The 22,288-nt window shown below is 67.9% G+C and overlaps 1 protein-coding gene across 1 annotated transcript in view; it reads left to right on the top strand.

The window, feature by feature from the left end:
• Positions 1-434: 434 nt before the first annotated feature.
• The window catches only part of LOXL3 (lysyl oxidase like 3), a 56,414-nt gene continuing 34,560 nt past the window's right edge, over positions 435-22,288 (top strand). The window contains 3 exon segments of the mRNA XM_075916053.1: positions 435-545; positions 17,019-17,338; positions 18,967-19,130. Of these exon segments, the coding sequence (XP_075772168.1) occupies positions 17,023-17,338; positions 18,967-19,130 (480 nt within the window). The 5' untranslated portion in view covers positions 435-545; positions 17,019-17,022.

The raw sequence follows: 22,288 nt of genomic DNA on the forward strand, positions 1-22,288 counted from the left end.
GGGCTCCCCCTTTAACACCAGGCGCTGCTGGGGCGGGGCTGCCCCCCAACACTGTGCCGGGGTGGGGTTGTGGGGCTCCCCCTTTAACACCAGGCGCTGCTGGGGCGGGGCTGCCCCCCCCCCCCACTGTGCCGGGGTGGGGTTGCGGGGCTCCCCCTTTAACACCAGGCGCTGCTGGGGCGGGGCTGCCCCCCAACACTGTGCCGGGGTGGGGTTGTGGGGCTGCCCCCCAAGGCCGCGGGCGGTGCGGAGCGAGGGGGCTGGACCCGGTTCTCGCAGCGCCCAGAGGCCGCGGTGCGACCGGGGCCGCCCCCCGCTCCGCATTGCTCCGGCCGGGGGCGGAGAGAGGGGCCGGACCGGCCCCACCCCGCAGCGAGCCCCATCTCACGTCCCGCAGCGCGGCGCGGCTGGCCGGAGAGGGGCGCAGGTAACAGCCGGCCCGAGCGCGGGGGGCGCCGCTGGCGATGGGCGGGCTCCGTCCGCTTTGTGCGGGAGCCCATCGCCGCAGCCTCGGGCCCAGTTCGGGGGAAGGGGCGACGATTTGGGTTTGTTCCCCGCTGCCCTAAAACGTGGCCCGTTTTCCTGGAGAGGTTGCGCGCGCGCGCGTGTGTGTGGGGGGGGGGGGGATGTGTAGTGAGTAAGGGGAGGGGAATGGTGGGGGGCGCAGTCGGTATGAGAGAGATGGTGGGGGGGTGCAGTGGGTAAGAATGGAGGATTGTGGGGGCGCAGTGGGTACCGCTGGGGATGCAGGGGAGAATTGTGGCGGGGTGAAGTGGGTAAGGATGGGAGGATAGTTGGGTTACACTGTGTGAGGGGTGGGGGTACAGTGGTATGGGTGTGGGAATGGTGGGGGTGCACTGTGTGAGGGGTGGGGGGATGGTGAGGTGCAGTGATATGGGTGGAGGGAATGGTAGGGGTACAGTGGTATGGGTGTGGGAATGGTGGGGGTGCACTGTGTGAGGGGTGGGGGGATGGTGAGGTGCGGTGGTATGGGTACGGGAATGGTGGGGTGCACTGTGTGAGGGGTGGGGGGATGGTGAGGTTCAGTGGTATGGGTGGAGGGAATGGTAGGGGTACAGTGGTATGGGTGCGGGAATGGTGGGGGTGCACTGTGTGAGGGGTGGGGGGATGGTGAGGTGCAGTGGTATGGGTGTGGGAATGGTGGGGTGCACTGTGTGAGGGTTGGGGGGATGGTGAGGTTCAGTGGTATGGGTGGAGGGAATGGTAGGGGTACAGTGGTATGGGTGCGGGAATGGTGGGGGTGCACTGTGTGAGGGGTGGGGGGATGGTGAGGTGCAGTGATATGGGTGGAGGGAATGGTAGGGGTACAGTGGTATGGGTGCGGGAATGGTGGGGTGCACTGTGTGAGGGGTGGGGGGATGGTGAGGTTCAGTGGTATGGGTGGAGGGAATGGTAGGGGTACAGTGGTATGGGTGCGGGAATGGTGGGGGTGCACTGTGTGAGGGGTGGGAGGATGGTGAGGTGCAGTGATATGGGTGGAGGGAATGGTAGGGGTACAGTGGTATGGGTACGGGAATGGTGGGGTGCACTGTGTGAGGGGTGGAGGGAATGGTAGGGGTACCGTGGTATGGGTACGGGAATGGTGGGGGTGCACTGTGTGAGGGGTGGAGGGAATGGTAGGGGTACAGTGGTATGGGTGCGGGAATGGTGGGGTGCACTGTGTGAGGGGTGGGGGGATGGTGAGGTTCAGTGGTATGGGTGGAGGGAATGGTAGGGGTACAGTGGTATGGGTGCGGGAATGGTGGGGGTGCACTGTGTGGAGGTGGGGGATGGTGAGGTGCAGTCTGCAGTGGGGGTTGGGTAGAGTGTGTTGCGGGGCTGTGGACTAAGTGTGTGCCGGGGACAGGAGTTGTGGACGACATGATGGGCTGTGCCCAGGAGGCTCCGGATGCTATTTCTGTATCTTTTGACAGTCTCTTAGGCCACGTCCAGACTACACCCCTGTCGGCAGAGAGGCGTAAATGAAGCACTTCGAAAGTGCAAATGAAGCCGGGATTTGAATTTCCCGCGCTTCCTTTGCATAATCACGTCATGGCGCTCTTTCGAAAAAGCGCTCTCTCGAAACTGGAACCGCAGTCTAGACGCGGTTCTTTTGAAAATAGAAGCCTTTTTCGAAAGATCGTGTAAAACCTCCAGAAATGAGGTTTTACAGGATCTTTCGAACAAGCGCCCCGTTTTGAAAGAACCGCATCTAGACTGCGGTTCCAGTTTCGAGAGAGCGCTTTTTCGAAAGAGCGCCATGACGTGATTATGCAAAGGAAGCGCGGGAAATTCAAATCCCGGCTTCATTTGCACTTTCGAAGTGCTTCATTTACGCCTCTCTGCCGACAGGGGTGTAGTCTGGACGTGGCCTAAGGTGCTCCAGGGCCACTCGTGTTTTCAGTTTTTTCCGTTACGGACTAACCCGGCTCCCCCTCGGACTTGTGCATTGTGTAGCTGGAAGAGGGCTGTGTAGTGGGAGTGTGTGTCTAGTGCCGGGGTGGGCAATAATTTTTGACCAGGGGCCACTTCAGAAATTTTTGAAGTGGCCCTGGGCTGCCCCATATGGGGTGGGGCCTCGGGTGGAAGGGGTGGGGCCAGGACACTTCCATGCTTCCTCACCCCACCTGATTGGCCTGGGGGCAGGGGAGCACGCCAAGTCTCCTCCAGCCCTGCCAGGGGCGCGTGGCACTTCTAAGCACCGCACACTCCTCGCAGGGCAGGGCAGGGCAGGGCAGGGCGGTGGGAGGAGACTTTGTGCACTTCCCCTCCCCCAGGCCCTGTCCCGTGTGCAGGGCTGTGCGGGCGGGAGGTTGGGGAGGGGTACAGGATGTTGGAATTGTGCAGTGTCGGTCACATGGTGTGGATGGGGGGCGCGCAGCGTGCAGCGTGTTTTGGCTGTGTGCTCCGTTGGGCCTGGGCAGGGTTCTTGGTGCACAGCAGTGTGGTGTTGGGCAGTGTAGCGGCTGTGGAGCTGTGTGTAGCATGTGTTGAGTTTGCTGCCCGGGGCTCCTGGCAGCCAGCAGAGTGCTTGCGGAGCTGTAATTTATAACCCTGGGACGGGGACTCAGAATTTCCACAGCCACTGGAATTTTCTGCAGCTCCTGGAGGAGCCTGTGTGGGACAGGACCCAGGACAGGGTGGGTATGTGCCGAGGGGGCTCCTTTTACCCTTCCTGGGTGAGTCAGCACCTAGTTCTGCCCCGGATGCTCAGGCGTCTCCTGCAGCAGCTAGCAGCAGCTCGCAAGGCAGGGTCTGAGCCCCGGTGAGCCACATGGAGCAGCCTGTGCCCGGTAGCACTTGGCAGAGCTGTGCCCAGCGGCCATCTGGGGCTTCCTGGCAGCAGCTTGCCATGGAGTTGACATAGCTGCAGCTGCCCAAGTAGCTACACATCCGTCTAGATCACTGTCTGCAAACAAGCTGCTCAGAGCCCCAAGCAGACCCCAAAGAACCTGCCCCAGCCAGCCAAAGGTCTGTGCTACCCCCGCTGCACCCCGCGCGTCCCTTCTTCCAGCAGCGATGGGACCCGCCGGGCAGTAGCTACGTGGGGGGAAGGGAGAGGTATGCTGCCTGCACTCAGCTCCCCAAACTGCTGGGCTCTGCCCCCAGAGACTATGGGGCTGGAGAGCCCAGAGTGCAGGTCGGGGCCTTGCCCTGCAGAGCCAGGGCCCAGACTGAGATGTGGGAGGTTCCAATACCAAGCAAGGAGAAATGGTCTAGTGGTTAGAGCAGCAGGCCTGGGAGCCAGGCCTCCTGGGTTGTCTCCTGGCTCTGAAAGGGGAGTGGGGTCTAGTGGTTAGTGCAGCCAGTTCCTGGGTTCTGTCCTCACTACTGGGTGAGTTCCTCCCGAGGCTGTCGCTGGGGAGCGGCTGATCTCTCATTCCCTGGCCTCACAAAGGTCCGTTGAGCTCTGGAAGCGGCAGGGCTCTGTCCCTGAGCGAGGCTAATCCAGGCTGCTGGCTGGAGCAGGTCCTACTCATGGGAAGGGGCAGGCTGTACCCTGGCCCCGGAGAGCCACCCGCCTCCCTGCTGCACCTAAGGAAAGGCCTCCAGCCCTGGCGGGGCCATGGCTCCCCCACACCCCCCATGGAGGTAAAGCTGCCCCTGCAGGACTGCAGCTGCCCAGCATTGCCCGTGACAGGCCCACTCTGGCCTGTGGGAGAGCTGCACTGCTCTTGCCCGTCCGTCCCCACGGATGGGCCATGGGCTCCTCCGGCTCCCCCACCAGCCAGGCGCTTTCCATGGGTCTGAGCTCCACTGGGCCACCCAGCTGGGACCTGCGCCTGGCCTGGTGCTGGGAGGGGGATTGCTCGTGCCTGGCCCGGGCGCTGGATGGGTGTCTGGCGCCGGGCTCCTGCAAAGGAAGGTGCTGATGAGAGTGCCAGTGTGAGCGCCCTGCTCTCTCCTGCCGTGGGGCTGGAAATGGGGCTTTGGGGCTCAACCAGCACGTCTGAGTGAGTAGCCCTTGCAAGGGAGCTCAGGCATCGAGCTGAGCTTAGAGTGCCATGGTCTCCTGTGGCAGTGAGTTCCGTAGGCTAGGGCATGCTCCCAGGGCAGCTCTGTCTCCTGTTCCCAGGAGCCCCCCATGGCATGATCCATTCATTGCCCTGGGGCTGTGGGTGCCACCAGGGCCCCAGGTGTCTCTTGGGGATCCAGATTCCTGGGGGGCTTGGCCAGAGGCCCGGAGCCAGGCTCTGTGCAGTGCAGGGCCCCGTGGGAAGTGTTCCTGGGGCCCTGTGCGTTTGTCTCTCATCAGGTGGAGCTTGCGAGCCTGGGTCAGGCAGGCAGGGACCCTAGGGCCAGGCTGGGCCCCCCAGGAGAGACTCCACTCCTGGAGCTGGAGCATGTGCGGAGCCACTAGCCGAGAGATGCCTAGAAGAACCCGGGCCCCTTTGGCCTGCAGTCTGGAGGGGGCTGAGCCAGCGGCATTTCTGCAGCACTTGCCTCAGCTGGCGCTTGGGGGGGCACACAAGGCGGCTCCCAGGCAGGGCGAGGGTCAGACTTAGGCAGGCGGTTTAACTGGGAGGCCGGAAAGGGCTTGTGTCTTGCCTTTTCCAAAGCTGGCCTGGCCCAGGCCTCAGCACAAGTTCATGAGCCCCCAGAAATACCCTGCGCTGGCCGCACTGTCTCCCCCACGCTGTGCTGCCTGGCCTCAGGGCGGGGCAGATGGAGCCCCACGGCTTCTCTCTGGCACCCTTTCCCAAGCCCTGTCTTGCCTGTGGGTCAGGGCCAGGGCCCTGGAGCTTTGTCTTTGCCCTCCAGAGGGTCACAGCCCTTCCTGGTGCCACCTGGGAGTGTCCCCAAACTTGCTTCTCCCAGTGCACCTGGCTCCACCCGGCACCCCTCTGCCCCCGTCGGCAGGGAGTGAGTCCTGGCAGCCAGCTGGGCAGTGGGGTTCTTCGCGCTCTGCTGCCTCAGGGCGAGTAGCTGGATGCTGGGACGTGGCTTTGTGCACGGCCAAGTCACCCCGGAGCCTTCCCTTGGGCTGAGCGGCTTCCGTCTCGCTGCAGGGCTGGTTTGCCTGTAGCTGCCCTCTCCCCGCTTCCGGAGTGGGAGCACTAGCACCGGGCAGTGTCCCGGGGCCGCCTCGCTAATGCTGCGCCCTGCTCCGCCTAGCAGCATCGTAGCAGAGGCTCTCGGGAGCTCGCATTCAGTGGTTTGCCCCAGGACCTGTAAAACTGCCAAGGCTGCTGCATTCCTGGATGAGGTCTCGTCTTATGCCTGGCCTGCACCCAGAGCTCCCCCAGATGGCCTGGCACGTGGCCGTATTGTGGCCTGGCACGTGGCCGTATTGTGACATGGCCATCTTGTGGCCTGGCACGTGGCCGTATTGTGGCCTGGCACGTGACCGTATTGTGACTTGCCACGTGACTATAGTGTGACTTGGCACATGGCCATATTGTGGCCTGGCACGTGGCTGTATTGTGACATGGCCATCTTGTGGCCTGGCACGTGGCCGTATTGTGACTTGCCACGTGACTATAGTGTGACTTGGCACATGGCCATATTGTGGCCTGGCACATGGCTGTATTGTGGCCTGGCACGTAGCCGTATTGTGACTTGCCACGTGACTATAGTGTGACTTGGCACATGGCCATCTTGTGGCCTGGCACGTGGCTGTATTGTGACATGGCCATATTGTGGCCTGGCACGTGGCCGTATTGTGGCCTGGCACGTGGCCGTATTGTGACTTGCCACGTGACTATAGTGTGACTTGGCACATGGCCATCTTGTGGCCTGGCACGTGGCCGAATTGTGACGTGGCCGTATTGTGGCCGGGCATGTGGCATTAAATCACATGCTGCTCACACAAGGCCACCCAGCTGGCTCTGTAGAACTGACCCATCCCCATCGTTGGTTCCCCACCTTAGTGCCAGGCGGACTCTTGGCTCTTGGCTCTGGCTCAGGAGCCAGCCTGGGTAGCAGGCTGGCCACTCACTGGCCCACCAAGGCTGGTGCCAGTGTCCGCGCTTGGCTCTGGCCCTGCCCTGACAGTGGTACTCGCACAGCAGCTTGGTGCTTTGGTTTGAGGCAGGCCCCTGCCCCAGCGAGGGGGAAGGGCCCTGCAGGGGTGGGGGAGAGGCTGTCCCAGCGGCAGGGGAGGCAAGCGGAAGGGGAAGCAGGGCAGATGGGGGCAGGAAGGGCAGAACGCCGGGTGTCCGCAAGGACAGGAGGCAGAGCAGGCTGTGTCCGTGCTGAGCTCCCAGTGCTCCAGGCAAGGGGAGGCTGTACGGAGGCTCCGAGCATGGAGACGGGCAGGCGTGGAAGGGGGATTGCTGAGTCCTTGTCCTTTCCCTCACCCCCCCCCAGTTCTGCAGGGCCCCTCGTTGCCCCAGCTGGCAGTGTTAACCCTTCCCGGCCCGTGCCTGGCGAGGAGGGGGCCTGGGCCTCGCACGCAGTCTGCCCGCGGCTGGCTCTCTCGTGCATTCCTGAGGGTTGGGAGCAGTCACGGAGCTGGGCTCCCTCTCAGCTCCCGCCCTGCTGTTTGCTCAAGGCCTGTCAGCCCTTCCCAGCCCCCGCAGTGGCTCTGAGGCCCATTCATGCCGGCGAGGCAGGCGCGTCTGGCGTGGCGGCACGGGGTGGGGCGGGTCGCATGGCCTGCTCTGGCGGGTCCCTCCCAGCCCCGGGCGGAGGAAAGAGCTTGGGCAGCCGCGTCCCTGCGCCACTGGAGCAGCCAGGCAGGCCACGCAGCATCTTCGCAGGCTGGGGAACGCGGACCTGAGCTCCAGGTGAGCGGGAAACTGGGCTACACGCCGGCCCTTCCCTGGCCCTGCAGCGCTGAGCGTGTAGACGTGAACTAAGGCCGGGCTACACACCGACCCTTCCCTGGCCCTGCAGCGCTGAGCGTGTAGATGTGAACTAAGGCCGGTCTACACGCCGACCCTTCCCTGGCCCTGCAGCGCTGAGCGTGTAGATGTGAACTAAGGCCGGTCTACACGCCGACCCTTCCCTGGCCCTGCAGCGCTGAGCGTGTAGATGTGAACTAAGGCCGGTCTACACGCCGACCCTTCCCTGGCCCTGCAGCGCTGTGCGAGTAGACGTGAACTAAGGCCGGGCTACACGCCGACCCTTCCCTGGCCCTGCAGCGCTGAGCGTGTAGACGTGAACTAAGACCGGTCTACACGCCGACCCTTCCCTGGCCCTGCAGCGCTGAGCGTGTAGATGTGAACTAAGACCGGTCTACACACCGACCCTTCCCTGGCCCTGCAGCGCTGAGCCTGTAGACGTGAACTAAGGCCGGTCTACACGCCGACCCTTCCCTGGCCCTGCAGCGCTGAGCGTGTAGACGTGAACTAAGGCCGGTCTACACGCCGACCCTTCCCTGGCCCTGCAGCGCTGCGCGTGTAGATGTGAACTAAGGCCGGTCTACACGCCGACCCTTCCCTGGCCCTGCAGCGCTGAGCGTGTAGACGTGAACTAAGGCCGGTCTACACGCCGACCCTTCCCTGGCCCTGCAGCGCTGAGCGTGTAGATGTGAACTAAGGCCGGTCTACACGCCGACCCTTCCCTGGCCCTGCAGCGCTGAGCGTGTAGACGTGAACTAAGGCCGGTCTACACGCCGACCCTTCCCTGGCCCTGCAGCGCTGAGCCTGTAGACGTGAACTAAGGCCGGGCTACACGCCGACCCTTCCCTGGCCCTGCAGCGCTGAGCGTGTAGACGTGAACTAAGACCGGTCTACACGCCGACCCTTCCCTGGCCCTGCAGCGCTGAGCGTGTAGATGTGAACTAAGACCGGTCTACACACCGACCCTTCCCTGGCCCTGCAGCGCTGAGCCTGTAGACGTGAACTAAGGCCGGTCTACACGCCGACCCTTCCCTGGCCCTGCAGCGCTGAGCGTGTAGACGTGAACTAAGGCCGGTCTACACGCCGACCCTTCCCTGGCCCTGCAGCGCTGCGCGTGTAGACGTGAACTAAGGCCGGTCTACACGCCGACCCTTCCCTGGCCCTGCAGCGCTGCGTGTGTAGACGTGAACTAAGGCCGGGCTACACACCGACCCTTCCCTGGCCCTGCAGCGCTGAGCGTGTAGACGTGAACTAAGGCCGGGCTACACACCGACCCTTCCCTGGCCCTGCAGCGCTGCGCGTGTAGACGTGAACTAAGACCGGTCTACACGCCGACCCTTCCCTGGCCCTGCAGCGCTGCGCGTGTAGACGTGAACTAAGGCCGGGCTACACACCGACCCTTCCCTGGCCCTGCAGCGCTGCGTGTGTAGACGTGAACTAAGGCCGGTCTACACGCCGACCCTTTCCTGGCCCTGCAGCGCTGCGCGTGTAGACGTGAACTAAGGCCGGGCTACACACCGACCCTTCCCTGGCCCTGCAGCGCTGAGCGTGTAGATGTGAACTAAGACCGGTCTACACGCCGGCCCTTCCCTGGCCCTGCAGCGCTGAGCGTGTAGATGTGAACTAAGGCCGGTCTACACGCCGACCCTTCCCTGGCCCTGCAGCGCTGCGCGTGTAGACGTGAACTAAGACCGGTCTACACGCCGACCCTTCCCTGGCCCTGCAGCGCTGCGTGTGTAGACGTGAACTAAGGCCGGGCTACACGCCGACCCTTCCCTGGCCCTGCAGCGCTGCGCGTGTAGACGTGAACTAAGGCCGGGCTACACGCCGACCCTTCCCTGGCCCTGCAGCGCTGCGCGTGTAGACGTGAACTAAGACCGGGCTACACGCCGACCCTTCCCTGGCCCTGCAGCGCTGAGCGTGTAGACGTGAACTAAGGCCGGGCTACACGCCGACCCTTCCCTGGCCCTGCAGCGCTGCGCGTGTAGACGTGAACTAAGACCGGGCTACACACCGACCCTTTCCTGGCCCTGCAGCGCTGTGCGTGTAGATGTGAACTAAGGCCGGTCTACACGCCGACCCTTCCCTGGCCCTGCAGCGCTGCGCGTGTAGACGTGAACTAAGACCGGTCTACACGCCGGCCCTTCCCTGGCCCTGCAGCACTGTGCGTGTAGACGTGCCCTAAGGCGGGGCTACACGCCGACCCTTCCCTGGCCCTGCAGCGCTGTGCGTGTAGACGTGAACTAAGGCCGGTCTACACGCCGACCGTTCCCTGGCCCTGCAGCGCTGCGCGTGTAGACGTGAACTAAGGCCGGGCTACACGCCGACCCTTCCCTGGCCCTGCAGCGCTGTGCATGTAGATGTGAACTAAGACCGGTCTACACGCCGACCCTTCCCTGGCCCTGCAGCGCTGCGCGTGTAGACGTGAACTAAGGCCGGTCTACACACCGACCCTTCCCTGGCCCTGCAGCGCTGTGCGTGTAGACGTGAACTAAGACCGGTCAACACGCCGACCCTTCCCTGGCCCTGCAGCGCTGTGCGTGTAGACGTGAACTAAGGCCGGGCTACACGCCGACCCTTCCCTGGCCCTGCAGCGCTGTGCGTGTAGACGTGAACTAAGGCCGGGCTACATGCCGGCCCTTCCCTGGCCCTGCAGCGCTGCGCGTGTAGACGTGAACTAAGACCGGGCTACACGCCGACCCTTCCCGGGCCCTGCAGCGCTGAGCGTGTAGACGTGAACTAAGACCGGGCTACACGCCGGCCCTTCCCTGGCCCTGCAGCGCTGCGTGTGTAGACGTGAACTAAAACCGGGCTACACACCGACCCTTCCCTGGCCCTGCAGCGCTGCGTGTGTAGACGTGAACTAAGACCGGGCTACACACCGACCCTTCCCTGGCCCTGCAGCGCTGCGTGTGTAGACGTGAACTAAGGCCGGGCTACACGCCGACCCTTCCCTGGCCCTGCAGCGCTGTGCGTGTAGATGTGAACTAAGACCGGTCTACACGCCGACCCTTCCCTGGCCCTGCAGCGCTGTGCGTGTAGACGTGAACTAAGACCGGGCTACACGCCGGCCCTTCCCTGGCCCTGCAGCGCTGTTTGTGTAGACGTGAACTAAGACCGGGCTACACACCGACCCTTCCCTGGCCCTGCAGCGCTGCGTGTGTAGACGTGAACTAAGACCGGTCTACACGCCGGCCCTTCCCTGGCCCTGCAGCACTGTGCGTGTAGACGTGAACTAAGACCGGTCTACACGCCGGCCCTTCGCTGGCCCTGCAGCGCTGTGCGTGTAGACGTGAACTAAGGCCGGTCTACACGCCGACCCTTCCCTGGCCCTGCAGCGCTGCGCGTGTAGACGTGAACTAAGACCGGGCTACACGCCGACCCTTCCCTGGCCCTGCAGCGCTGAGCGTGTAGACGTGAACTAAGACCGGGCTACACGCCGGCCCTTCCCTGGCCCTGCAGCGCTGAGCGTGTAGACGTGAACTAAGACCGGTCTACATGCCGACCCTTCCCTGGCCCTGCAGCGCTGCGTGTGTAGACGTGAACTAAGACCGGGCTACACGCCGGCCCTTCCCTGGCCCTGCAGCGCTGTTTGTGTAGACGTGAACTAAGACCGGGCTACACGCCGGCCCTTCCCTGGCCCTGCAGCGCTGTGCGTGTAGACGTGAACTAAGGCCGGGCTACACGCCGACCCTTCCCTGGCCCTGCAGCGCTGTGCGTGTAGACGTGAACTAAGGCCGGGCTACATGCCGGCCCTTCCCTGGCCCTGCAGCGCTGCGTGTGTAGACGTGAACTAAAACCGGGCTACACACCGACCCTTCCCTGGCCCTGCAGCGCTGTGCGTGTAGACGTGAACTAAGACCGGTCTACACGCCGGCCCTTCCCTGGCCCTGCAGCGCTGCGTGTGTAGACGTGAACTAAGACCGGGCTACACGCCGGCCCTTCCCTGGCCCTGCAGCGCTGTGCGTGTAGACGTGAACTAAGACCGGGCTACACGCCGACCCTTCCCTGGCCCTGCAGCGCTGTGCGTGTAGACGTGAACTAAGGCCGGTCTACACGCCGACCCTTCCCTGGCCCTGCAGCGCTGCGCGTGTAGACGTGAACTAAGACCGGTCTACACGCCGACCCTTCCCTGGCCCTGCAGCGCTGAGCGTGTAGACGTGAACTAAGACCGGGCTACACGCCGGCCCTTCCCTGGCCCTGCAGCGCTGAGCGTGTAGACGTGAACTAAGACCGGTCTACACGCCGGCCCTTCCCTAGCCCTGCAGCGCTGTGCGTGTAGACGTGAACTAAGACCGGTCTACACGCCGGCCCTTCCCTGGCCCCGCAGCGCTGCGCGTGTAGATGTGAACTAAGACCGGGCTACACACCGACCCTTCCCTGGCCCTGCAGCGCTGAGCGTGTAGACGTGAACTAAGACCGGGCTACACGCCGGCCCTTCCCTGGCCCTGCAGCGCTGCGTGTGTAGACGTGAACTAAGACCGGGCTACACGCTGACCCTTCCCTGGCCCTGCAGCGCTGCGTGTGTAGACGTGAACTAAGACCGGGCTACACGCCGGCCCTTCCCTGGCCATTCCCGGGAGCAGATGGAACCACCTGGGGCTGGATTGTTTCTGCGGCACCATGTGAGCCTGTGTACTGCGGAGCCTGGTCATGGCGTGGAGCGGAGCAGGCTGGCGTGGGGAGAGAGCTGCTGTTACTGGGAGGCAGGAGGCTGGGTCCCAGCTTGTGCTGGAGGCCTGGCGTTCAGTGTCAGGCAGAGGAGAAGGCAGCTGGTGACAGGAGGGCGGGTGAGCGGTCGTGGCCTGGCTGGTGGCGTGAGGTGGGAGTCCGGAAGGGGACACAAGTGACCTGTCCGGGCCTGGGCAGGGCTGGCAGGGGCTTCAGCAGTTGGAACAGAGGGGAAGGGCGGGGGATCGTCCTTCGGAGAATGTCCAGCCTGTCCTGCTACACAGGCTCCCTGCCCCCTACCTCTCTGGCTCCCTGCCCCTCACACCTGCACCTCCTGCTACACGGGCTCCCTGCCCCCTACCTCTCGGGCTCCCTGCACCTCCTGCTACACGGGCTCCCTGCCCCCTACCTCTCGGGCTCCCTGCCCCTCACACCTGCACCTCCTGCTACACGGGCTCCCTGCCCCCCACCTCTCCGGCTCCCTGCCCGTCAGACCTGCACCTCCTGCTACACGGGCTCCCTGCCCCTACCCCTCTGGCTCCCTGCCCCTCAGACCTGCACCTCCTGCTACACGGGCTCCCTGCCCCCTACCTCTCGGGCTCCCTGCCCCTCACACCTGCACCTCCTGCTACATGGGCTCCCTGCCCCCCACCTCTGCCGGGCTCCCTGCCCGTCAGACCTGCACCTCCTGCTACACGGGCTCCCTGCCCCCTACCCCTCTGGCTCCCTGCCCCTCAGACCTGTACCTCCTGCTACACGGGCTCCCTGCCCCCCACCTCTCTGGCTCCCTGCCCCTCAGACCTGCACCTCCTGCTACACGGGCTCCCTGCCCCCCACCTCTCCGGCTCCCTGCCCCCTCAGACCTGCACCTCCTGCTACACGGGCTCCCTGCCCCCCACCTCTCCGGCTCCCTGCCCCCTCTCACCTGCACCTCCTGCTACACGGGCTCCCTGCCCCCCACCTCTCTGGCTCCCTGCCCCTCAGACCTGCACCTCCTGCTGCACGGGCTCCCTGCCCCCCACCTCTCCGGCTCCCTGCCCCCTCTCACCTGCACCTCCTGCTACACGGGCTCCCTGCCCCCCACCTCTCCGGCTCCCTGCCCCTCAGACCTGCACCTCCTGCTACACAGGTTCCCTGCCCCCTACCTCTCTGGCTCCCTGCCCCTCAGACCTGCACCTCCTGCTACACGGGCTCCCTGCCCCCCACCTCTCCGGCTCCCTGCCCCTGAGACCTGCACCTCCTGCTACACGGGCTCCCTGCCCCCCACCTCTGCCCGGCTCCCTGCCCCCTCTCACCTGCACCTCCTGCTACACGGGCTCCCTGCCCCTCAGACCTGCACCTCCTGCTACACGGGCTCCCTGCCCCCCACCTCTCCGGCTCCCTGCCCCTCAGACCTGCACCTCCTGCTACACGGGCTCCCTGCCCCCCACCTCTCGGGCTCCCTGCCCCTCAGACCTGCACCTCCTGCTACACGGGCTCCCTGCCCCCCACCTCTGCCCGGCTCCCTGCCCCCTCTCACCTGCACCTCCTGCTACACGGGCTCTCTGCCCCCCACCTCTCTGGCTCCCTGCCCCTCAGACCTGCACCTCCTGCTACACGGGCTCCCTGCTCCCCACCTCTCGGGCTCCCTGCCCCTCAGACCTGCACCTCCTGCTACACGGGCTCCCTGCCCCCCACCTCTGCCCGGCTCCCTGCCCCTCAGACCTGCACCTCCTGCTACACAGGCTCCCTGCCCCCCACCTCTGCCCGGCTCCCTGCCCCCTCTCTCCTGCACCTCCTGCTACATGGGCTCCCTGCCCCCCACCTCTGCCGGGCTCCCTGCCCCTCAGACCTGCACCTCCTGCTACACGGGCTCCCTGCCCCCCACCTCTCCGACTCCCTGCCCGTCAGACCTACACCTCCTGCTACACGGGCTCCCTGCCCCCCACCTCTCCGGCTCCCTGCCCCTCACACCTGCACCTCCTGCTACACAGGCTCCCTGCCCCCCTCCTCTGCCCAGCTCCCTGCCCCCTCTCACCTGCACCTCCTGCTACACGGGCTCCCTGCCCCCCTCCTCTGCCCGGCTCTCTGCCCCCTCTCACCTGCACCTCCTGCTACACGGGCTCCCTGCCCCCCACCTCTCCGGCTCCCTGCCCCTCAGACCTGCACCTCCTGCTACACGGGCTCCTTGCCCCCCACCTCTCGGGCTCCCTGCCCCTCAGACCTGCACCTCCTGCTACACAGGCTCCCTGCCCCCCACCTCTGCCCGGCTCCCTGCCCCCTCTCTCCTGCACCTCCTGCTACACGGGCTCCCTGCCCCCCACCTCTGCCGGGCTCCCTGCCCCTCAGACCTGCACCTCCTGCTACACAGGCTCCCTGCCCCCCACCTCTCCGACTCCCTGCCCCTCACACCTGCACCTCCTGCTACACAGGCTCCCTGCCCCCCACCTCTCCGGCTCCCTGCCCCTCACACCTGCACCTCCTGCTACACAGGCTCCCTGCCCCCCTCCTCTGCCCAGCTCCCTGCCCCCTCTCACCTGCACCTCCTGCTACACGGGCTCCCTGCCGCCCTCCTCTGCCCGGCTCTCTGCCCCCTCTCAGCTGCACCTCCTGCTACACGGGCTCCCTGCCCCCCTCCTCTGCCCGGCTCTCTGCCCCCTCTCAGCTGCACCTCCTGCTACACGGGCTCCCTGCCCCCTCCTCTGTCCGGCTCCCTGCCCCCTCTCAGCTGCACCTCCTGCTACACGGGCTCCCTGCCCCCTCCTCTGTCCAGCTCCCTGCCCCCTCTCACCTGCACCTCCTGCTACACGGGCTCCCTGCCCCCTCCTCTGTCCGGCTCCCTGCCCCCTCTCAGCTGCACCTCCTGCTACACGGGCTCCCTGCCCCCCTCCTCTGCCCGGCTCTCTGCCCCCTCTCACCTGCACCTCCTGCTACACGGGCTCCCTGCCCCCCTCCTCTGCCCGGCTCCCTGCCCCCTCTCAGCTGCACCTCCTGCTACACGGGCTCCCTGCCCCCCTCCTCTGTCCGGCTCCCTGCCCCCTCAGACCTGCACCTCCTGCTACACGGGCTCCCTGCCCCCCTCCTCTGCCCGGCTCCCTGCCCCCTCTCACCTGCACCTCCTGCTACATGGGCTCCCTGCCCCCCTCCTCTGTCCGGCTCCCTGCCCCCTCTCAGCTGCACCTCCTGCTACACGGGCTCCCTGCCCCCCTCCTCTGCCCGGCTCTCTGCCCCCTCTCACCTGCACCTCCTGCTACACGGGCTCCCTGCCCCCCTCCTCTGCCCGGCTCCCTGCCCCCTCTCAGCTGCACCTCCTGCTACACGGGCTCCCTGCCCCCCTCCTCTGCCCGGCTCCCTGCCCTTCTCACCTGCACCTCCTGCTACACGGGCTCCCTGCCCCCTCCTCTGTCCGGCTCCCTGCCCCCTCTCAGCTGCACCTCCTGCTACACGGGCTCCCTGCCCCCCTCCTCTGCCCGGCTCCCTGCCCCCTCTCAGCTGCACCTCCTGCTACACGGGCTCCCTGCCCCCCTCCTCTGCCCGGCTCCCTGCCCCCTCTCAGCTGCACCTCCTGCTACACGGGCTCCCTGCCCCCCTCCTCTGCCCGGCTCCCTGCCCCCTCTCACCTGCACCTCCTGCTACACGGGCTCCCTGCCCCCCTCCTCTGTCCGGCTCCCTGCCCCCTCTCAGCTGCACCTCCTGCTACACGGGCTCCCTGCCCCCCTCCTCTGCCCGGCTCCCTGCCCCCTCTCACCTGCACCTCCTGCTACACGGGCTCCCTGCCCCCTCCTCTGTCCGGCTCCCTGCCCCCTCTCACCTGCACCTCCTGCTACACGGGCTCCCTGCCCCCCTCCTCTGCCCGGCTCTCTGCCCCCTCTCACCTGCACCTCCTGCTACACGGGCTCCCTGCCCCCCTCCTCTGCCCGGCTCCCTGCCCCCTCTCAGCTGCACCTCCTGCTACACGGGCTCCCTGCCCCCTCCTCTGCCCGGCTCCCTGCCCCGTCTCAGCTGCACCTCCTGCTACACGGGCTCCCTGCCCCCTCCTCTGTCCGGCTCCCTGCCCCCTCTCAGCTGCACCTCCTGCTACACGGGCTCCCTGCCCCCCTCCTCTGCCCGGCTCCCTGCCCCCTCTCACCTGCACCTCCTGCTACACGGGCTCCCTGCCCCCTCCTCTGTCCGGCTCCCTGCCCCCTCTCAGCTGCACCTCCTGCTACACGGGCTCCCTGCCCCCTCCTCTGTCCGGCTCCCTGCCCCCTCTCAGCTGCACCTCCTGCTACACGGGCTCCCTGCCCCCCTCCTCTGCCCGGCTCTCTGCCCCCTCTCACCTGCACCTCCTGCTACACGGGCTGCCTGCCCCCCTCCTCTGCCCGGCTCCCTGCCCCCTCTCACCTGCACCTCCTGCTACACAGGCTCCCTGCCCCCCTCCTCTGCCCAGCTCCCTGCCCCCTCTCACCTGCACCTCCTGCTACACGGGCTCCCTGCCCCCCTCCTCTGCCCAGCTCCCTGCCCCCTCTCACCTGCACCTCCTGCTACACGGGCTCCCTGCCCCCCTCCTCTGCCCAGCTCCCTGCCCCCTCTCACCTGCACCTCCTGCTACACGGGCTGCCTGCCCCCCTCCTCTGCCCGGCTCTCTGCCCCCTCTCACCTGCACCTCCTGCTACACGGGCTCCCTGCCCCCTCCTCTGTCCGGCTCCCTGCCCCCTCTCAGCTGCACCTCCTGCTACACGGGCTCCCTGCCCCCCTCCTCTGCCCAGCTCCCTGCCCCCTCTCACCTGCACCTCCTGCTACACGGGCTCCCTGCCCCCTCCTCTGCCCGGCTCCCTGCCCCCTCTCAGCTGCACCTCCTGCTACACGGGCTCCCTGCCCCCTCCTCTGTCCGGCTCCCTGCCCCCTCTCAGCTGCACCTCCATCTCCCATCCCACTCCCTGGACTCCCTACCTCTCCACCCCCAACCTGCACTGTGGGCTTCTCTCCATCGCGGGCAGAAGCACATGGCGCTCTGCCCTGTGACTCCTGGCCTCAGCGTCTCTGCTGCTCCACAGGGCAGGCTGCAAACCCCCATCTGAGCCCTGCCCCTTTCCTCAGCAGGTCCATGGCAGCCATGAGGAGCAGCAGTTCCCGGGCATGGCAGGAGCTGCTGGCCCTGCTCTGCGGCGTCTGGCTCTGGGTGGGTGCTGCCCAGCGCACGGGGCCCACGCCCACGGCACCCAGCCCCAAGCTGCAGTTCCGCCTGGCCGGGTACCCCCGCAAGCACAACGAGGGGCGCATCGAGGTCTTCTACAATGAGGAGTGGGGCACCATCTGCGACGACGACTTCACGCTGGCCAACGCGCACGTGCTGTGCCGGCACCTTGGCTTCGTGGCCGCCACCGGCTGGGCCCACAGTGCCAAATACGGCAAAGGCGTTGGTGAGGGGTGGGGCTGGCATGTGCCCGGCTGCCAGGCTAGTGTCTGTGGGCATGTGGGGGCTGGGCAGAGGGGTTGTGTGACGGGATGATGGGGGAGTGCGCATGTGCATGCAGTGCAGCTATGTGTGTACATGATGGAGTGCTTATGCTCAGTGAGGCAGTGTGGGTGCGCAGTGGGGCTGGCACTGTGTGTGCAGTGTGTGTGTGTTTGTGTATGTGTGCGCACAGTGGGGTTGGTGCTGTGTGCACAGTCTGTGCGCATTGTGTGCGTGTGCAGTGGGGCTGGTGCTGTGTGCGCAGTGTGTGTGTGCATGGGCAGTGGGGCTGGCGCTGTGTGTGCAGTTGTGTGTGTGAGTGCAGTGGGGCTGGTACTGTGTGTGCAGCGTGTCTGTGTGTGTGCGTCGTGGGGCTCACTGTGTGAGCAGTTGTGTATACGTGTGCCATGGGGCTGGCACTGCGTGAGCAGTATGTGTGTGTGTGAGCACAGTGGGGCTGGCGCCGCATGTGCAGTGTGTGTGTGTGAGTGCAGTGGGGCTGGCACTTTGTGCGCAGTGTATGTGTTAGCGCAGTGGGTCTGGCGCCGCATGTGCGGTGTGTGTTGAGCGCAGTGGGGCTGGCACTGTGTGCGCAGTGTGAGTGTGTGAGCAGTGGGGCTGGCACTGTGTGTGCAGTGTGAGTGTGTGTGGCACCGCGTGTGCAGTGTGAGTGTGTGAGCAGTGGGGCTGGCCCTGTGTGCGCAGTGTGAGTGTGTGTGCAGTGGGGCTGGCCCTGTGTGCGCAGTGTGAGTGTGTGTGCAGTGGGGCTGGCCCTGTGTGCGCAGTGTGAGTGTGTGTGCAGTGGGGCTGGCCCTGTGTGCGCAGTGTGAGTGTGTGTGCAGTGGGGCTGGCCCTGTGTGCGCAGTGTGAGTGTGTGTGCAGTGGGGCTGGCCCTGTGTGCGCAGTGTGAGTGTGTGTGCAGTGGGGCTGGCCCTGTGTGCGCAGTGTGAGTGTGTGTGCAGTGGGGCTGGCCCTGTGTGCGCAGTGTGAGTGTGTGTGCAGTGGGGCTGGCCCTGTGTGTGCAGTGGGGCTGGCCCTGTGTGCGCAGTGTGAGTGTGTGTGCAGTGGGGCTGGCCCTGTGTGTGCAGTGGGGCTGGCCCTGTGTGCGCAGTGTGAGTGTGTGTGCAGTGGGGCTGGCCCTGTGTGCGCAGTGTGTGTGTGAGCAGTGGGGCTGGCCCTGTGTGTGCAGTGGGGCTGGCCCTGTGTGCGCAGTGTGTGTGTGAGCAGTGGGGCTGGCCCTGTGTGTGCAGTGGGGCTGGCCCTGTGTGCGCAGTGTGTGTGTGAGCAGTGGGGCTGGCCCTGTGTGTGCAGTGGGGCTGGCCCTGTGTGCACAGTGTGTGTGTGAGCAGTGGGGCTGGCCCTGTGTGTGCAGTGGGGCTGGCCCTGTGTGTGCAGTGGGGCTGGCCCTGTGTGCACTCCCTGCCACCCCTGTGAGCTCCCTGGCAATCGCCCTTTGGATGGGGTGAGAGTCACGTTTCTTCCAAGATCTTTTTGAGTTGCTTTGAGCTGCCCCCCACTACCAGCCATGTAAGCCCCATACGCCCCCCACGTCTCACAGCCCTCTCCCACCTGGCCCTGCCGGTGCCTCTGCAGGACGGGTCTGGCTGGACAACCTGAACTGTGAGGGCCGTGAGAAGAGCCTCGCGGACTGCCGGTCCCGCGGCTGGGGCAACAGCGACTGCAGCCACGAGGAGGACGCCGGCGTGATCTGCAAGGACGAGCGTATCCCGGGCTACGTGGACTCCAACGTCATCGAGGTGAGTGACAGCAGCCCTGGCCCTCCCCCCACACACAGCAGGGCTGCCTCTGCCCGTGGTGCTGGGCTTCGCAGGCTGGTGCGCGGCAGGCTCAGCAGGTCGGGAAGACGGATGCTGGGCAGCGTCAGGCGGGCTGGGCAGAATGAGGCTGGGCCGGCCGGCACTAGGGGGGCGGCTGGTGCTAGGGGGGTCTGGGCTGGACAGGCTGGCATAGGTGGTCTGGGCCGGCTGGCAGGGGGGCTGCCGGGCAGGCTGGCGCTGGGGGGCTGGGCAAGCTGGCGCAGGGGGGGTGGGCAGGCTGGCGCTGGGGGGGCGGGCAGGCTGGCGCTGGGGGGGCGGGCAGGCTGGCGCAGGGGGGGTGGGCAGGCTGGCGCTGGGGGGGCCAGGCAGGCTGGCGCTGGAGGGCTGGGCAGGCTGGCGCTGGGGGGCTGGGCAAGCTGGCGCAGGGGGGGCGGGCAGGCTGGCGCTGGGGGGCTGGGCAAGCTGGCGCAGGGGGGGTGGGCAGGCTGGCGCGGGGGGGCGGGCAGGCTGGCGCGGGGGGGGCGGGCAGGCTGGCGCGGGGGGGCGGGCAGGCTGGCGATGGGGGGCGGGCAGGCTGGCGCAGGGGGGGCGGGCAGGCTGGCGCAGGGGGGGCGGGCAGGCTGGCGCGGGGGGGGCGGGCAGGCTGGCGATGGGGGGCAGGCAGGCTGGCGCAGGGGGGGCGGGCAGGCTGGCGCTGGGGGGCGGGCAGGTTGGCATGGGTGGTTTGGGCCGGCTGGCAGGAGGGCTGCTGGGCAGGCTGGCGCTGGGGGGGCCGGGCAGGCTGGCGCTGGGGGGGCGGCTGGTGCTGGGGGGGTCTGGGCTGGACAGGCTGGCATAGCTGGTCTGGGCCGGCTGGCAGGGGGGCTGCCGGGCAGGCTGGCGCTGGGGGGCTGGGCAAGCTGGCGCAGGGGGGGTGGGCAGGCTGGCGCTGGGGGGGCCGGGCAGGCTGGCGCGGGGGGGCGGGCAGGCTGGTGCAGGGGGGGCGGGCAGGCTGGCGATGGGGGGGCCGGGCAGGCTGGCGTGGGGGGGCGGGCAGGCTGGCGATGGGGGGGCCGGGCAGGCTGGCGCAGGGGGGGCGGGCAGGCTGGCGCTGGAGGGCTGGGCAGGCTGGTGCAGGGGGGGCGGGCAGGCTGGCGCTGGAGGGCTGGGCAGGCTGGTGCAGGGGGGCCGGGCAGGCTGGCGCAGGGGGGGGCGGGCAGGCTGGCGCTGGAGGGCTGGGCAGGCTGGCGCAGGGGGGGCGGGCAGGCTGGCGCAGGGGGGGCGGGCAGGCTGGCGCTGGGGGGGCCGGGCAGGCTGGCGCGGGGGGGGCGGGCAGGCTGGTGCAGGGGGGGCGGGCAGGCTGGCGATGGGGGGGCCGGGCAGGCTGGCGCGGGGGGGGCGGGCAGGCTGGCGCGGGGGGGCGGGCAGGCTGGTGCAGGGGGGGTGGGCAGGCTGGCGATGGGGGGGCCGGGCAGGCTGGCGTGGGGGGGCGGGCAGGCTGGCGATGGGGGGGCCGGGCAGGCTGGCGCAGGGGGGGCGGGCAGGCTGGCGCAGGGGGGGGGCGGGCAGGCTGGCGCTGGAGGGCTGGGCAGGCTGGTGCAGGGGGGGCGGGCAGGCTGGCGCTGGAGGGCTGGGCAGGCTGGTGCAGGGGGGGTGGGCAGGCTGGTGCAGGGGGGGCAGGCAGGCTGGCGCAGGGGGGGCGGGCAGGCAGGCGCTGGGGGGGCGGGCAGGCTGGCGCAGGGGGGGTGGGCAGGCTGGCGCTGGGGGGGCCGGGCAGGCTGGCGCGGGGGGGCGGGCAGGCTGGCGATGGGGGGGCCGGGCAGGCTGGCGCAGGGGGGGCGGGCAGGCTGGCGCAGGGGGGGCTGGCAGGCTGGCGCTGGGGGGGCCGGGCAGGCAGGCGCTGGGGGGCGGGCAGGCTGGCGCTGGGGGGGCCGGGCAGGCTGGCGCAGGGGGGGCGGGCAGGCAGGCGCTGGGGGGCGGGCAGGCTGGCGCTGGAGGGCTGGGCAGGCTGGTGCAGGGGGGGCAGGCAGGCAGGCGCTGGGGGGCGGGCAGGCAGGCGCTGGGGGGCGGGCAGGCAGGCGCTGGGGGGCGGGCAGGCTGGCGCTGGAGGGCTGCTGGGCAGGCTGGCGCTGGGGGGCCGGGCAGGCTGGCGCTGGGGGGGCGGCTGGTGCTGGGGGGGTCTGGGCCGGACAGGCTGGCATAGGTGGTTTTGGCCGGCTGGCAGGGGGGCTGCTGGGCAGGCTGGCGCTGGGGGGCTGGGCAGGCTGGCGCAGGGGGCCGGGCAGGCTGGCGCTGGGGGGGTGGCGGCTGGTGCTAGAGGGGGTCTGGGCCGGACAGGCTGGCATAGGTGGTTTTGGCCGGCTGGCAGGGGGGCTGCTGGGCAGGCTGGCGCTGGGGGGCCGGGCAGGCTGGCGCTGGGGGGGTGGCTGGTGCTAGGGGGTCTGGGCTGGACAGTCTGGCGCTGGGGGGCCGGGCAGGCTGGCGCTGGGGGGGTGGCTGGTGCTAGGGGGTCTGGGCTGGACAGTCTGGCGCTGGGGGGCCGGGCAGGCTGGCGCTGGGGGGGTGGCTGGTGCTAGGGGGTCTGGGCTGGACAGTCTGGCGCTGGGGGCCGGGCAGGCTGGCGCTGGGGGGGCCGCTGGTGCTAGGGGAGTCTGGGCTGAACAGGCTGGCATAGGTGGTCTGGGCCGGCTGGCAGGGGGGCTGCCGGGCAGGCTGGCGCTGGGGGGCTGGGCAGGCTGGCGCTGGGGGGGTGGCTGGTGCTAGGGGGTCTGGGCTGGACAGTCTGGCGCTGGGGGGCCGGGCAGGTTAGCGCTGGGGGCTGGGCAGGCTGGCGCTGGGGGACGGCGGCTGGTGCTAGAGGGGGTCTGGGCCGGACAGGCTGGCATAGGTGGTTTTGGCCGGCTGGCAGGGGGGCTGCTGGGCAGGCTGGCGCTGGGGGGCCGGGCAGGCTGGCGCTGGGGGGGTGGCTGGTGCTAGGGGGTCTGGGCTGGACAGTCTGGCGCTGGGGGGCCGGGCAGGCTAGCGCTGGGGGCCGGGCAGGCAGGCGCTGGGGGGTGGCTGGTGCTAGGGGGTCTGGGCTGGACAATCTGGCGCTGGGGGGCCGGGCAGGCTAGCGCAGGGGGCCGGGCAGGCTGGCGCTGGGGGGGCCGCTGGTGCTA

This window comes from Pelodiscus sinensis, unplaced genomic scaffold (genome assembly GCF_049634645.1).
Source record: "Pelodiscus sinensis isolate JC-2024 unplaced genomic scaffold, ASM4963464v1 ctg84, whole genome shotgun sequence".
Lineage (NCBI taxonomy): Eukaryota > Metazoa > Chordata > Testudines > Trionychidae > Pelodiscus > Pelodiscus sinensis.